This window comes from Callorhinus ursinus, unplaced genomic scaffold (assembly GCF_003265705.2).
Source record: "Callorhinus ursinus isolate GAN/ISIS: 27379988/994484 unplaced genomic scaffold, GSC_fseal_2.0 scaffold41, whole genome shotgun sequence".
NCBI classification, from domain to species: domain Eukaryota; kingdom Metazoa; phylum Chordata; class Mammalia; order Carnivora; family Otariidae; genus Callorhinus; species Callorhinus ursinus.
In genome coordinates this window covers 11196777-11213542 of record NW_027397103.1, presented here as the reverse complement: position 1 = coordinate 11213542, position 16766 = coordinate 11196777, and the positions used below count along the sequence as shown (strand labels likewise).

General features: G+C 47.9%; 1 protein-coding gene across 7 annotated transcripts in view; it reads right to left on the bottom strand.

Moving 5' to 3' along the window:
• Positions 1–5600: 5600 nt before the first annotated feature.
• The window catches only part of CFAP251 (cilia and flagella associated protein 251), a 64743-nt gene continuing 53577 nt past the window's right edge, over positions 5601–16766 (bottom strand). For 5 of the 7 annotated variants that reach the window (XM_025889849.2, XM_073881189.1, XM_025889850.2 and 2 more), the window contains 3 exons: positions 8296–8524; positions 7437–7538; positions 5601–5887 (listed from right to left, as the gene is read on the bottom strand). In XM_025889849.2, the coding sequence (XP_025745634.1) occupies positions 5751–5887; positions 7437–7538; positions 8296–8524 (468 nt within the window). In that variant the 3' untranslated portion in view covers positions 5601–5750. Of the gene's footprint in view, positions 5888–7436; positions 7746–8295; positions 8525–16766 lie in introns of those variants that run through there. The other 2 variants (XR_012374879.1, XM_073881191.1) reach the window with 2 other exon arrangements.

The following is a 16766-nucleotide window of genomic DNA, read 5'->3' as shown; positions in this document are numbered from 1 at the left end:
TCCTGGGATCCTCAATCTCACACCAAGACTCTGGATATAAAGAAACGGGAGTGGCCAGATCTCCCATTTGGGAGACCCGGCTAGCCTCCATTCCTCCTGCTCACAGTTCACGTGAAAACATTCCTACCCAGACTCATGAGGAAGAATCATATAGGGGAAACTTCTAGACCCTTGAGGACGTCGTGTTGAGCCTACATCCCCCTCTGTGGTCACTGAATGCTTCTGGCTTTGGTACACACTGTCCTGTCTGTCCGGAATGTTATCCCCTATCTCTTTCCATGACTGGCTCTCAACATCTATGTCTTGTCTTCGGAGAGACCCTTCCCAACCATCTTAAGTAAAGCACATTCCCCTCTTGATATTCCATGTCACAGGGCCTGGGCTTTTTCTTTAGGACTCCGAGCGCAATCTGTAATGACACTTTATGTGTTTGTTTCACATGAGCTCCCTAAAGACAGTGGCCACGCCTGTCTGGCTCAGCACTGCATACCCAGTGCTAGCGCACAGGAACTGTTGGCTGAATTCATGAATGGACAAATGGATGGGCGAAGCCCATCTATGAAGAGCTCAGACACTCGGAGAGGAGAAGCCGGGCAGCAGTCAGCCCCTTCGATAGGACGGTGTGCTTTGAGTTTGCCACGGCCCCCTAACTCCTTCGTGCTGGAGGCTGCACTTGATGTGCCCTCGGTGCTTCAGACCCCAGGGCTGCGGCACCGCTCACGGCTCCCTGCTCCAGGGCAGGCGTGCTGGCCGGCGGCGGGCCGGGGGACTGGCCCCTTGCAGCATGCGCTTCTGTGTTGTTTGAAGTGCTGGCGAGGAGGGTGTACTAAACTTGTTTCCCTCCCAAAGAAAGCACCCTGCTTGCTTTAAAGAGTAAGATATACAAAAATAAATACCATGTTTACACTGATGTGGTTTGTGACTTCCAATCAACAAAACAAGAAAACGTGAAGGACTTGGGACGACCACATTCCGTGGCGACGTCCCTGGTGTTGAACTCCCTCGCCGCACCACTGGTCATTGCAAACCACCAAGAACAGCAGCAGTACCGGCAGTGGCCGGTGATCCTTCTGGGCCTGGTGCCTCTCACCTGGGCACTGGTAAGTACCCATTGTGACCTAGAAAGGCAGGAGGCCTGCTGCATCGATCAGCAGCTCAGGATAACAAGCTAAAGGGCACAGGGACCCCCCTATTAGCTGTCCTGTGAGGTCAATCGGTCCTTATACTCCGTATTGCACTGCCATTGAAGAATGTCACATCAACCTGGGTTGTTGTTTAAGATTTTATTTTTAAGCAATCTCTACCCCCAGTGTGGGGGTCGAACTCATAACCCCGAGATCAAGAGTCACACGCTCTACCGACCGAACCAACCAGGAGACCCTGGGTTGTTTTTTGTATTTTGGTTTTTTCCTTTAGGCTAAGCTAGCAGAAGGTAGTTCTATGACATACGAGTAGGGTGGCAACTTGCTGTTGATTCCCAGTGCCCTGTATCTATTTATTACAGTCGATTTGGAAGCAGCTGCCTGCAGGGGAACTGTTGGCCAAATCTCTAAAGAACGTGTTCAGGCTGAAAACACTAGTGTTGAGGGTAGCTGTGGCTTAAGGACACAGATCTTTAAAAAAAAGACCCTTCTTGTCTGCATTGCCTGGAAGCACAGCAGAGGCTCATGTTTGCAGAGGATAGACAGCAAGTGGGGTGACCCCAAAGCAGCCGGCCCTGACTGGCTTCAGGAGTGTTTGCTTGAGAATGGAGAGGTGCAGGGCAGATCACGGAAACAATTCAGGGGTGACTCAGTCAGAAAGGTGGTGCAGATTTCTTTTTTTTAAGTTTTAATTTTGAGATAATTTTAGATTTTTAAAAAGATTTATTTATTTATTATTTTAGAGAGAGAGAGAGAAAGTGTGGGGAAGGGGAGAGGGAGAGAGAAAATCTAAAGCAGACTCCCCGCTGAGCATGGAGCCTGATGCAGGGCTCGATCTCACGACCCTGAGATCATGACCTGAGTCAAAACAAGGGTCGGACGCTTAACCGACTGAGCCACCCAGGTGCCCCAAGATAATTTTAGGTTAATAGGAGAGTTGCAAAGGTAGAAGAGAGAGCTCCCAGGGACCGCTCCCCCAGCTTCCCAGGTGTGTATATGCTATCTAACCACTATCTTGTGATCAAAACTAAGAAATGAACATGGGTGTAATGCTGGTAACTATACTAGAGACCTCACCTGGATTGCATGCTTTCCCCAACATCCTCCTCCTGTTCTGGAAATCCGTTCTGGGAGCCCGTTTTGCCTTTCTCCACCATGTCTCCCTAGTCTCCTCCGGCCTGTGATGGTCTCTCAGTCCTGTCTTGCTTGTCACGACCTTGACAGGTTTGAAGAGCACCGGTCAGGTCAGTTGTAAAGATGCACTGTGTTCATAAAAATCTGTTGGGATGAGTGATCCTGGCCTCGGAGGTAGAGTGGCCTACAGCCCGAGGGACAAATGTGGCTTGCAAATTAAGAATGGTTTTCACATTTTTTAATGGTTGAAAAAAAAATCAAAAGAAGGTGATTTCATGATATATGGAAATTATCGTGAATTCCCATTTCAGTGTCCGCAAGTAAACATGATTGGAATGCAGTGATAATCATTCATTTCTAGATTGTCTGTGGTTGCCTTTGTACTCCAATGGCCAAGGCAGGGATTGTGACAGAGCCCATTTGACCTGCAGAGGCTCGATATTTACTCTCTGGATCTTTATAGAGAAAGTCGGCTGACCCCGATGTAGAGAGCCTGGCAGGACCTGGCGTTTGCCTTTATTTGAAAGCAAAGCCAGCTATTAAAGAGCTCCAAGTACATCTGTCCAGTCATTCCACAGATACTATTGAGGGCCCTTTGTCAAAGCTAGCAGAGACCCTTATTTGGGCAAGCGCTAAGGAAGCCAAAACTTTGGAACTAGAGACAGTTAGTGCTCATCAACCGCCTCCCCAGGTCTCTGTGCAGTTTGTCCTGTAATAATAGCTGCTGTCCTATTTTGAGCTCTGCCTTGTGCTGGTAACGCTTCACTTGCACCCTCTCCTTTAATCCTCTCAACCAGCCAGGAGCTGTTCCAGGAGGAAACACAGGTTTCAGAGACGAGCCACACCCACAGGCACACAGGGAGTCCTGAAATGGCAGGAGCAGAGAAGCTCAGTCAAGCCCATGGGCTTCCAAGGCAGATGCTGTGCAAAGAATTTCCTTGCCACGCTGGGGAAGAGCCCTGGGGTCTGGAGCAGAGGGGGCGAGGTGGGGTGGGGCAGGGAGGCTCCTGATGGTCCCTGAACTCTAGAAGCAACAAACCAGGATGGTTTGGTTGGTCAGTAGCTGGAGGCCCCGTCTGATACAGTGTTCTTCCAAAGGAACATCACAGTGTTCAGTGTTTGGGCCCTAAGTCCATGATTATACTTCTTTGGCCTTTCCTTGCTCCCTTCCTGGTGTCGCTGCTCGGCCATGCACACTGTTGGAGAGTCTGGGGGCTCTGCTCACTCTGCAGGAAGGCTGCCCTCCTCTTCCTCCCCTGGATGGGGGCGCTGATGTCCTATGCCTCCACCATCTGTGTGGCCAGCAAGTGGGGCCTGCTGCGGATGGGAGACAAAGGCCTCCCGGCGCTGAAAGGTGCACAAGTCTTCTCCATGTTGGTCAAACAAGTTGAGAGACTCCCGAACAAAAGCACCTGCAGAAGGGGGCCCCAAAGGTGAGAAGGGGGGCCCCTGGCCAGGCTGGGCTGGGAGTGGTTGGAACGCTATTGACAGGAAGCCTGCTGTCCCCTGCTGCTTTGGCCTCCCCTCCAGGAGGGGACTTGGAGACAGGGCAGCTGGCTCAGCACAGTGGGAGCCCCTCAGCTGTGGTGTGACCATGGTTCCAGATCATTGGTCCAGGCACAGCGGGTCAGACCACTGGCCAGTTCCGCTCAAGACAGTTATTCCAATACATGCAGTCAACAAAAACAAAAGCAGAATGTGCCCAATTTAATGAAAGAAGCCTCTGGTTGGACTCCAGAATGAATCCAATTCTGAGTAAATTTTTGAAGAGAACAAGTCATCTGAGAGTTTCCTGTTCCCTAAAATGTCCCCAGGAACTTTTTAACCGGCTTGGTAATATATCTCCTAAGCCCTTAGCAGCTGCAAAATTGATTCATAAAGCTTGCGGGGGGGGGGGGGTTTGGTTGTTTTGGTTCTTACAAAATATAAACCAGGTTGCCAAGCCCGGCGACACAACTCGATGAGCAGGTGCCACGGAACCCTGGCCCACGCCGTCTGTCCCACGGTCACCGTGACACAGCCTGGTTTGGGGTAGACAGTTCTGTTCTACATTCCAGGGTGTTCCAAAGACTCACTGAAGCCAAGCCTCCAAGTGGACACCAGGCAGCGGGAGGGCTCTGTGCACGAGGGATGGTGCCACTGTCATTTACTTCTCTCACACAGACTCTGCTCCTGAGGAGGGAGGGCCCTTAGGGGAGTCGAAATGTCATCTCCCATGCCAGGGCCTCTGGGGAAAGACCTGGTTTGGGTGGGAGGGTGTGATGGACTGAGTACGTGTGGAGAATCACATTTGGCACATACGTCTGAGTGAGAACTCATCACTGATAACAAATATCTAAAATCAGGGGCGCTTGGGTGGCTCAATCTTTGTGTCTGCCTTCGGCTCGGGTCATGATCCCAGCGTTCTGGGATGGAGCCCCGTATGGGGCTCCCTGCTCAGTGGGGAGTCCGCTTCTCCCTCTCCCACTTCCCCGCTTGTGTTCCCTCTCTGGCTGTCTCTCTCTGTGTCAAAAAATAAATAAAATCTTTAAAAAACAAACAAAAAAAACCCAAAAAAACAAATCTCTAAAATCAGACCAGCACTTTCACCTGTTTACACAATGATGGTACTTTACTCTCAAGGGCAAAACACCGCTGAAAACTCAGTAATGTTCCCCAAATATCCCCTGAACTGGGCTCTGTTTTTTGCCTGCTACGTGTTTTGAAGCCCAGCGGAATATGAGGCAGCAATCTCCCCCGCTGGTTTGGGGGGTGTGGGGGGAGGGGGAGGCTCACAGACTCTAGTCGCTGAGTTCGGCCCTCTGCGGGGCTGGCCAGGTGGTTTCTGGTCCAGGTGCAACGCACACAGGGCCCCAGGGGGGCCTTTTTGCATTTTCTCTGGCAGTTGCCGCCGGGGTTAAGCATGGCCAGTGATGCTCTTCATAACGACCACACACAACTGCTTAGGTGTTTTGCTGATGAGAAGCCACGAGCAGGGACCCTCAGGAGCCCAGAGCACCCAGCTCCCCCCTCCCCCTGAGTCAAACCTCAGGCAGGGGTGATCCACATGAGGTCAAGGGTCCAGGTGGCACTTGAGGGGCAGGGAATAAGGCCACACGTGTCCCTAGGAAGGCCTGCTGCAGGTGGAGGCCCTCTCTGCCCCCAGGACCAGCCCACCTCCAGGTCCTTTTCAACGCCGCTCTGGTAGCACTGCCTTAGGTGAGGCAGAGAGACGGGCCGGGATACCCAGCCACCACGCACATCCAGCTACCAGTGTGTTTCTTGCTTCCACCCACTTTCTTATTTCAGAAACAGTGGAATGTCCAACTTTGTGAATTCCATTGCTTAGCCGAAATTTGCTTTTAATGTCTAAATGTTCCAAAGATTAGAGTGGGGGCAGGGACATGCAGGGAAATGCAGGGAAAGCAGTGCCTCTTGGAAAAGAAAAAAAAAAAAAAAGAAAAAAAACCCCGCACACACAAAGTCCTTTGTGTTTCAAACATTCCTTACAACTTCACTGACCATAGGATCTTGTCTGAAATCTTGTGAAATGGTTAGGCCAAGAATGTCTGTCGTGAATATTTCTGCAGTGATTTCGTCTGGAAGTTCTTCTTCAAAGCAGATTTCTGAACCTAGCCAAACAAGAAAAGAAAACAAATGCCTTCATAACGATTAGGTTTCTAACTAAGAAGCATTTTCCAAAAAATACAAGGAACGGATACTAAACAAAAGTGAGAGGTGCTTTGTGCTACGGTTTGGCTGGGAGTCCTTAAAAACCCCTGGGTGGAAATTGGCTGAAATCCCTTCTTTACGGTTTGGAGCTTGTTACCAAATCTCTGTGAACTTCATTGGAAAGCCTTAACCACATGGTATGGTTGATTTATGTGTAACACTTGGGAGCGTTACATTCTGAGGTCCCGAGTACACAAGGAATGGGGTAGGGGAGTTTGCAGGCTGGAAATGATCCACCAGATACTGGAGTCTAGAACTGTCTGAGTTCAGGAAACCCTGTTTAATGTGAAACTGGGGATGAACAATGAAAGCAGAGGGAGGGGGCGCCTGGGGGGCTCAGTTGGTTAAGCGTCTGCCTTCGGCTCGGGTCACGATCCCAGGGGCCTGGGATCGAGCCCCGCATCGGGCTCCCTGTTCAGTGGGGAGTCTGCTTCTCTCTCTCTGCCTCTCTCCCTGCTTGTGCTCTCTGTCAAATAAATAAATAAAATCTTAAAAAAAAAAAAAAGGAAAATAGCCACCTCCAGCTATCTGAAGCCTTCATGGGGTTGCTTTACAAAAGAAAGCAAGCGAGCAAGCAGAGGGAGAATGAAGTCTGGTGAGGGTCAGTAATGGTGGCAGGCTTTCACCACTGTGGGGCATTGGGCAGCGTCTGGGGCTTGGCAGTGGAGACACCCCTGCAGGCCCGGGAAAGCTGTTTATTTTTTTTTTAATTTTTAAAAAATATTTTATGTATTTATTTCCGAGAGAAAGCGAGAGCACAAGCAGGGAGAGGAGCAGAGGGAGAGGGGAGAAGCAGACTCTCCGCTGAGCAGGGAGCCCGACGCGCGGGGCCCAATCCCAGGACCCTGGGATCATGACCCAAGCCGAAGGCAGACGCTTAACCAACTGAGCCACACATGCGCCCCTCGAGAGAGCTGTTTAGACTGGTTTCTCCAGAACTTAAATTCACAAGGCCCATTTTCCTCCCTCCAGTGGACTAAAGAGGGAGGTGGGCAATCCTCCGGCAGGAGAGGAGAGAGGAGCGGCTTTAGGAACTTTCAAACACTAGCAGCTCAAAGCCGGGCTTGTGCTTCTTCACTGCCCTGTCCTTACTCGAGTCTCTCAACAATGCCTCTCCCGAGACACCTTCCAAGCTGTATGTTCTCTCCTAGTGGTCATGCAGCCCAGCCGCAAAGGTGGAGACCGGGTCCGGGTAATAAAGGGAACAGAAAAGCAGAAGGCACAAAGGACGGACGGCACATGGTAACAAACGTTTTCATCTCTCAGATACGACCACGGCTCGCTGGTCCTTTCATAACTTATTCATGTTGGGTCCCCAGCATACTTGCTTTGTTGTGTGCGCGGTATTAAGGAGAGCAGCCTGCACCAGTCAAGGGAAATAAACGCACCTAGGTCTCCAACAAATGAGTGAGCCGCGGCGGCACGCCCACACAGAGCCAGCCCCAGTACCTTTGACAGAGGAGGCCGCTGGCTCAGATTTCCACCCCTCAGGATTCAGTCCAAACAGGGTAGCAAAGCAGTCGCCCATCTCCTCTTTGGTCATGTGCTCACCTGAATATCGTAAAGGGAAGAGTGTCCATTCAGCTCTTGGGACAACACATCATGTCAGAGCTTAGCATCATCGTTCCAAGGTCTTAAAGAGAATTATCCCGCGATTTCCTTTTCTTGAGACACAAAAACAATCTACGGGGTCCCGTGTCACTGTCACAAATCCTTCCCCATATGGGGGTTAAGAATGGTGCTCCTAGGAGGGGAAAGCTGTTGGGGTGTGTGCGGAGAAGTAAGACAACTTTCTGATAGAAAGTGCGCTTGGCTTCAGTTCACCTTCCCTCACGCTAGAACCACCGGTTTGACCAAGAGCAATCGTTGTCCAGGGAGAAAGCCTACCTGACTTCCTCACATACAATAATGAGGGAAACAGTAAGTAAAAATTGGGAAATTTTACTTTGGTGTGGTTTTACCTCACCCTTGCATCCCAATGTCATAACAGCCCAGTGAGACTGTGGGCTAGCACTTTCACCCCCCTTTTACAAGTGAGGACACTGAATCTGACAGGGGTTCAGCAAGTTGGGACATAAATCACATTCTTAGGGACCCAGGATGGCACCCTTCCTGTCACCCCCTGTTTACCAGCTCTGTGGATCAGCAGGTGGCATCCCTCATGGTTGAAGCCATGGTTTCTGGGGAAGCAGAACCCCCCACACACCGTCGATTAAAGATGCCAGGGGGTCTGCCTCCCCAAAAACAGCTCAGCTCCAGTGGCAATAGCCCAATGATGTGACAAGATACTCCCTATTTATGGATTTACCTTTCGTTAGAAGCAGTTTCAGGAAATCTTCTCTTCGTATGGCCTTCTTTCCTTTTGAATTGGTAAAACCAAGAACATCAAAGCTCTGCTGGATGCCGCTCATGGTGTTACCGAAAGGTGGTCTGTGATTGAGGTAAACTTTGAAGAAATCCGGTAAGTTGATTTTGTCAATTAGCTTTCCAGTGTCCACATACTCACTAAATCTGATTTCGTTAAACATATCTTCAATCTAGGGAAGAGGTTATTAAAAAAAAAAAAGACCACAGTAAGCATGAGAGACACTTTCGGGGCACCTGGGTGGCTCAGTCTCAGTCGGTGGAGTGTCCAACTCTTGGTTTTGGTTCGGGTCGTGATCTCAGGGTCGTGAGATCGAGCGCTGTGGTGGGCTCCATGCTCAGCAGGGAGTGAGTCTGCTTGTCCCTCTCCCTCCCCCTCTGCCCCTCCTCTGCTCTCTCTCTCTAAAATAAATAAATAACATTTTTTTAAAGGAAGGAAAGACATTTTGATATACTTCTAAAAATTGGATAGTAACAGACAAATGTTTACAGTTAGCTGAAAACCTGTCTGTTGAGGGTTGCTTATATCCCCCAAGGAAGAGATGTGGATGTCCTCAGCCCCAGGACCTCAGAATGTGACCTTATTTAGAAATAGGGCCATGGCAGACATAATTAGTTAAGATGAGATCATACTGGAGTGGGATGGGCCTTTAATCCATTGTGAATGGTGTCCTTATAGGAGGAGGGGAGAGACACACAGGGAAGGGACAGCCATGTGATGACAGAGGCAGGGAGAGGAGCAATGCAGTTCAAGCCCAGGACTGCTGGTGGCCACCAGAAGCTGGAGGAGGCAAGGAAGAAGGAAGGATTCTCCCCTATACGTTTTGCAGAGAGCACGGCCCTGCTGACAACTGGATTTATCCTGTGAGAGGGTACATGTCTGTTGTTTGAAGCCACGCAGTGTGTGATGCTTTGTTACAGCAACCCTAAGACAACGGCCAGTTTTCCAATACTATCAGCACTGCTACATTATTACCACCTATTACCTACCCATCTCATAGTGCATCGACTACTTCCTTGCATTGTCAAGCAGAGGTTAGTTTCATTTAGAAGGCAGAATCCTCACAAACTTGGAAATTAGAAGAATAAGTAAATAATTCCATGTGAAACTCGAATATAGGGCCAAAGGCCTAGTAAATTTCAATTAACTGCACCATGATTCTTTTCTTCTTTTTTTTCTTTTCCATTTTCAATGTGTACTATTTTATATATATATATATATATATATATATATATATATATAAAATAGTACATGTAACTTATGGGGTTTAATTTAAAAATGAACACCTGTGAAGCCATCATTCATTGAAAAGATCAACCAAACTGATAAAAATCTTTAGCTAGAATAACCAAGAGAAAAAAAGAGAGAAAAGATCAAATTACTAAAGTTGGGACTGAAAGAGGGGACGCCAGTACCAACTTTTCAGAAATAAAAAGGAGGGCAGCTCTTTCTGCCCACAGGTCTTGTCCTCATGTTTTAATAAAACCACCTTTTTGCACCAAATAAATAAATAAGTATGAACAACAAGTCAACAAGATAACTTAGATGAAATAAACACATTCTTAGAAACAAATGACAAAAACTGACTCAAGAAGAAATAGAAAATCTGAATAGACCTATAACGAGTGAAGAGATTGAATTAGTAGTTTTAAAAACTTCCACAAAGAGGAGCACCTGGCTGGCTCAGTCAGCAGAGCATGTGACTCTTGATCTCGGGGTTGTGAGTTGAGCCCCATGTTGGGTGTAGAGATTACTTAAAAAAAAAAAAAACTTAAAAAAAAAAAACTTCCACAAAGAAAAGCCAAAGACCAGATGGCTTCACTGGTGAATTCTACCAAATACTTAAAAAATACCAATTCTCCACAAACTCTCCCAAAAAAACAGAAGAAAAGGGAACACTTCCCAATTCATTCTTGGAGGACTGCTTTCTGGTTTGGAAATTCATTATGCATTTTCCAAATTTTCTAGAATGAGAAAAGGGTGCTGACCTGTCTATGGATTCAAAAGGAAATGTGATGCCAGTTAATGCAGGTCTCCACATGGGTCTCCTTAGGGAACCGCCAGAATGCAAGAAAGGGAGAAATACAAAAACAAACAAAACCCCTCCTCATTGCCATCCACCACACTCTGTGCAGTATTTTTGTACTATGCACGCTGCAGTCAGCTGAAATTCAGAAACCTGAGTTACACCTGGCAAAGGGCTAGAAATGAGTAATTTATTTTAATATCTGTATTTTAATATCTGCATTTTAAACTGATACGCTTCCTAATAAATTGTGGGGCTTGGAATTTTACAAAAAGTGAGAGTAAGAGCCACAGAAAAGTAGGAAATATTTTTCCCCCAGAACATGAACTCTGCTTTGGTCTGTAGGAATAAATCAGGAATTGAATCTGTATTTGTGCACATTTATCAATAGGCAACCAATTTCTCCCTCTCCACTAAATTTCAGAGAACAAAAATCGGGAAGAGCATCCGTTTGAAGCTACACTAAATATCAGCTTGTCTGGGGCATTCTAGTGTCTTGGTCTGGCCCCACATATCAAGAAGAAAATAAAAGTCTCTTGCAGTCCAACCATCCAACCGTAATTTCTGTGAAAGATTTGACGAACTTTCTTTCCATTTCCCCACCCCATGCATACAAAATATATATGTATATGTTTTGCAAAACTCTTACCATGTATGTATATAATTTTGTATCCTGGTTTTTTTTTCCCCTTTAACACTGTATCTTAGTAATCACCTAGTATTTTCTTTTTTTTTTTAATCACCTAGTATTTTCAAAGAAGCCATATATTTTCAATGTAACATTCTAGGAATGGTCTTTAGACATAACATCATTCATTACAGAATCGAATGAACTCTAATTGATACTATATAAGTACCTTTAAGTAGTAACATTTTCATGTAGAGCATTTATTGAGTTATATTATGTACAATTGAGAGTTAAATTATGTGTAATTTTATGTATAAATAAAACACTATCCAGTATCATATTATTTACATTTTGTACTATACTAATTATAATTGTATTATAAACATGTGCTACTATTTACTATGAGCCAGTAGAGACTAGCGCTAAAAGTATGATCATTGATGATAGACCTAGGTTCAAATCCTGACTCTCCCATTTTCTATCTAAACTTCTCAATTTCCTCATCTTGAAAAAAGGGGTAACGGGAGTTTTGAAGTTTACTGCGACAATGTATTTAAGGTGGTAAACATTAATGCCTAACACACGGTAAGCTCTCAAAAAGCAGTAAATACTCTTGGGATTATTATACTTCCTATACCTTTGCTAATTACGATATATGTAATTATAATATAAATTGTAAAGTATATTTATAACTTATAATTACATAAATAATACACATGATATATATAAATTATAAATGTAACACATGATTTAACTCAATTTAGAAAAAGAAGACTAAACCCAAAGATAAGAAAAAGGAACTCAAAAGTGGGAGTTACTCATACCCAGAGTGTTCCAGAGATCTCAGTGAACATTCTCAGCACAAACCACTGAGCAGGTGATTCACCTCTTACTCTCTTCTCCCGTGCGACTGATCAAGAATCACTGCTCAGAAAGCATAGAGCTGGCAGTGTTGGCATCATTGACATTTTTTTCCTGAGCCTCCTTTGCAAGCGTTAGTTGAAAAGGCAGATTTTGCTACATGTCTAAACAAAGTTCACGCTTGGGAGAGGAGCCTTGGAGACAGAATGGAACGCTTCGAGCCTTCCCCATGCCCCAGTGTGAAGCCGACTCCGGAGGAGCGGGGGCTCCCATTGCCCTGCCCAGAACGCTCTGCTTGGCTTCAGCCCTGCCTTTATTGGCATTCTCACGCTGGCCCTTCCTCTGCTAAGGCTGGGCTTCATTTGATGCACTTGAGGAGCTTTGGACATTGAGCCCCATTCCCAGAGATCCTGATTTCATTCATCTGGGGTGGAGTATGAGCAGTCATATTTTTTAAAAGTTCCTCAGGGGATCTGAACGTACGGCCAGGGTTGAGAAGCACGGCTTCAAGGCAGGGGTTCTCAAGCTTTGTCAGCGGGTCAACATGACCGGGAGGGCTTATTAAAACAGACTGCCGGTCCCACCCCCAGAGTTTCTGATTCAGTGAGTCGGGGGGAGGGCGGGCCGAGATTCTGCCTTTCTTAACAAGTCCCCAAGTGATGCCAATACCGCTGGCTTGGGGGAGCCACATCTTTGAGAACAACTGCTCCTAGACCACAGAGCTTCGGCAGAGGGGATACTTACTCCAAAAAGAATCGGGACCAGGCTTGGGATGTTCAGTAGAAAGGCGCGTTGTAGCGGCCCAGAGAAGGAAGAAAGGAAACAAAACAAAGCAAAGCACACAATGCAGCCACAAGGGAGGTCATGGGAGAATTCTTCTTAAAATATACAAAAGGCTTATTTAGAATAACCACTTGCTACCCTAGTTCATTTAGTTCAGTTTACTAGCGGTTACCGAACATTTGGTTTCATGCTAGGTGAATGGAAGGCAAGTCACTTACTGATGACAAGAACAGCCCTGCACTCTAGGACTTTTCAGTCAGCAAATATTTATTAAACACCTGCTAGGTGCCAAGCCCTGGTCTGGGCCCTGTGAAGAGACAACGTACACGGAGAGAGTGAACCAAAAGGAAGGTTCTGTCACTGTGGTTTGGTTCTCAGCCCTGGCTGCCCTCGAAGAACCCTTGGGGGGCTTTCATCACTATCCTTGCCCAGGCTCCACCCCTAGATTCAACCGCTTTAGGAGGGCGGGCCCAAGAATCAGTACTTTCTAAAGTGCCCTCGAGTGGCTTAATCTGTTTGGATACTGTGGCTCTCAGATTCAGTGCCAAAGGCAGGCGCTCCACGCCAAGAGCTGGAGGAGCCCTCAGCCAGGTGGGCCTGGGAAGGCTTCAAGGAAGAGGTAGACTGGGAGGACAGCCAGCGAGGATCCAGCCGGTCTATGAGGGGGAACAAGTTGAGCGGGGGCTGCCTGAGAAACTTCCCCAAGCCCCTTCCACATGGCCCGTCACTGTTGTAACCACCAGCGACAGGTGGAGTAGCTTAAAGCACACAAGCTGGTCTCCTGGTTCTCAAGGTCAGAAGTCTGAAACGGGTCTGAAGAGCTAACATCAGGTGTAGGTGAGGCTGCATTCCTTCTGGAAGCTCTAGTGGAGAATCTGCTTGTGTTGCCCTTCCAGGTTCTAGAGGTGCCATTGTCCCTTGGCCCATGGCCCTTCCATCTTCAAAGCCAGCAGCCTCATCCCACACTCTGACGTCTCCTTATCATACCTCCTCCTCCAAACCTCCGGCCTCCCTCTTATAAAGACCCTTGTGATTACACTGGGTCCACCAGATAATCCAGGGTAATCTCCCCATGATTAATTTAATCATACCTGCAAAATCCTTTTGCTACGTAAGGTAGTATACTCACAGGTTACAGGAATTAAGACATAGACACCCTTGGGGGTCATTATTCTGCCTGCCACCCCTTCTGATCCTGTTGAGAAGTCCTGAGGGAGTTCTGGTGGGTTGGGATTCCGTTGAGGCATTGAAGACCTTGTGCTATCGGCAGGTCAGAGGATGCACACTGCTAGTCCAAGAGCTAAGTCTGCTGACATGCTTTGTTTGGTTCGTGTGGTACTTCTAAAATTAGGAGATTCCATATAGAAATCTAGCTTTCAGACTTCTCTTGAAAATTCAGAGGAGTCTGATGATGATAGTCCTGCATTTCCAGATAGAACTGAGAATAATCAACCGCAGTAGAGAGATGTGTTCTCTGGCAGTGACACCACAACATCCAGGCAAGAGGGGCCCCTCTGGCTATCCCCTCCTCAAAGGAGTCTTGGGGCCATAGGAGGTGCCCACTAGATGTCATGCTCTCTTATCATAGACCATGCTCTGGGAACCCTGAATCCCAGGACCCCCCCCCCGAATAACCCAAGCCCACTTCTAGGGCCTGCAAGGGCTCCTCTTGAAGTCATCCTCTGAGAGGAACCCTCACCAGTGGTGTGCCCCTCCCCTCCATGGGCCTGAAGGCCGGCCAAGGAGGGAGTGGCGGCGGGGGGGTGGAGACAAGGGGTAGTCACTGGCCTGGCTCTCCTCATGCTGCCCATCCAAGTGCGAAACTCCAGGAGCCCCAGAATTTGAAGGAGCCCAAATTAAAGGTAGAACAGTCAAGGTGGGGTATTAATTTAACAGCTTGTTGCTTGGTTTATAACTTCTACACACTTAGCCACGTGGCACCTGGGCCTCTGCGGGCACTGCTGTGCGGGCCCCGTGACAGAAGAGGGGCCTGTTCCTGGTGGGTTGGGTCCCCTTGCCCAGGATTGCTTTACTTCTGCCTCTGTCATTCACCCCCATAGCAGCAGGAAGCCCCTGATGGCCTGAGCACTGTGGTTCGTAATTCCGCTTTCTAACCTCCCTGTGAGGCGGAGAGGAACATAATACATCTGAACTGAGGCCTTCCTCAGTGTATACACAGCCTCCCAGTGCGGGTCGGCTTCTCCTGTGCTAGTTTCACAGGCTTGCAGGCTGGGAGGACTCTCCCTCCTTCTTATGCTTGCCACCTCCCCAACGCAGGGTGCCCTCTAGAACGCCCCCCGCAGATGAGGAGCTGGTCTTCACCTGGCGCCCTCTCCTGGGGCCCCGGGCAGCGGAGGAAGGTGCTGAGGAGCAGGTCTCAAGGCCGGGCAGCCTCCCTGCACAGTCACATCTGGAGACACCTCCGCTATTTATGCTCGGCTCCATGACTCACAGCTGCTCCTTGCTTCCTCCAGGAACTATATTTGGATGGCGGCTGCCTTTCTCCAGGAGTGGGACATGCCATGCCCGCTGGACGCAGTCACAGGGTCAGGCCAGCCTTGGGGCTCAGCCCCTGTGCTTGCTTTCTCCCTGCTATCTGGGGTGAGGTTGACCCAGAAATGAGAACACCGCCCGTTCCAAGGCCCTTTACGATGACCTTCCCCCAGGCCCTCATCGGAGCCCCAGTGTCAAACACTTCCAGGCACTCACTCCAGGAAATGGCTTTAAAATCTAAATGGCAAGTCCTCCAGCTTGTCCCAGACCCACAGTCGAGGGTTTGTCAGTCAAGCGCTCACAGCTCTTCAAAGTCCTGCTTCCTTGTAGCTGCACCCAGAAACGTGGGTGAGGGCCTGGTCCAAGTTAAGAAATAGTAAACAGAAACCAATCTGGCAGTTCCTCGAAGTCGGGAGTTACGAGTATGGCAATTCTACCCCTAGGTACGTACGTAGGCCGAGAGAAATTAAAACACAGCTCTACACAAAAACTTGTACACAAATACTCATAGCGGTATTACTCATAATAGCCAAAATGTGGAAACCACCCAAATGTCCATCATTTGATGAATGAAAAAATAAAATGTGGCATATCCACATGAATGAACGGAATATTATTCAGTTATAAAGAGGAAGGATGACTTCAGGACACCTGCACCTTGCAAACATGATGCTCCGAGAGAGAAGACCGTCACAAAAGACCAAATAGTGCACGATTCCATCAATATGAAATGTCCAGAACAGGCAAATCCATAGAGGCAGGAAGGAGACTGGTGGGTGCCGGGAGCTGGGGGGTGGGGGTGGGGAGTGGACTACCAAGGGGTCACCGTATTAAGTGCACTAATGGGTGTGGGGTTTCTTTTTAGGGTGATAAACATGCTCTGGGACTGGACAGTGGTGCTGGCTGCACAACTCTGTGAACAAACCAAAAGCCATTTCAAATGCATGAATTGTATGGTAGGTGATATATCTCAGCAAAGTTGTCAAAAAGAAAGAAAAATAATAGGAGGTGAAACCACGGCAAAGGCAAGTACCAAAGAAAATAACACTAGTATTTTTTTAAATATTTTATTTATTTATTTGACAGAGAGAGAGAGAGAGAGAGAGACAGTGAGAGAGGGAACACAAGCAGGGGGAGTGGGAGAGGGAGAAGCAGGCTTCCCGCCGAGCAGGGAGCCCGATGCGGGGCTCGATCCCAGGACCCTGGGATCATGACCTGAGCCGAAGGCAGACGCTTAACGACTGAGCCACCCAGGCGCCCCAACACTAGTATTTTTTAAAACACATTTTCTACCATCACTATGATCTATCCCGTTATAATCATCAAACCAACAAAGATTCATACATGCTTGTTATAAAAAATTAAGCAAAGATATATAAGGAGAGAAGAGATATAAAGAGAAATGCCCTGTAATGCCCCACCCCTCAGCAATAACCAGTGTTCGATGTCGCGACTTTAGGGTTTCTTCCTTGTTCGCACTAAAGCGCACATGTAGAAACAGAACACGGGAAGCCTCACGTCCCCATCTGTAAAATGGAGACTATAGGAAGCATCTCCCTGGCAAGAGGATTAAACACCAGCAGGGTTGGCATAAAACTGGGCGTGCCGTGAGAGCGCCAGAGA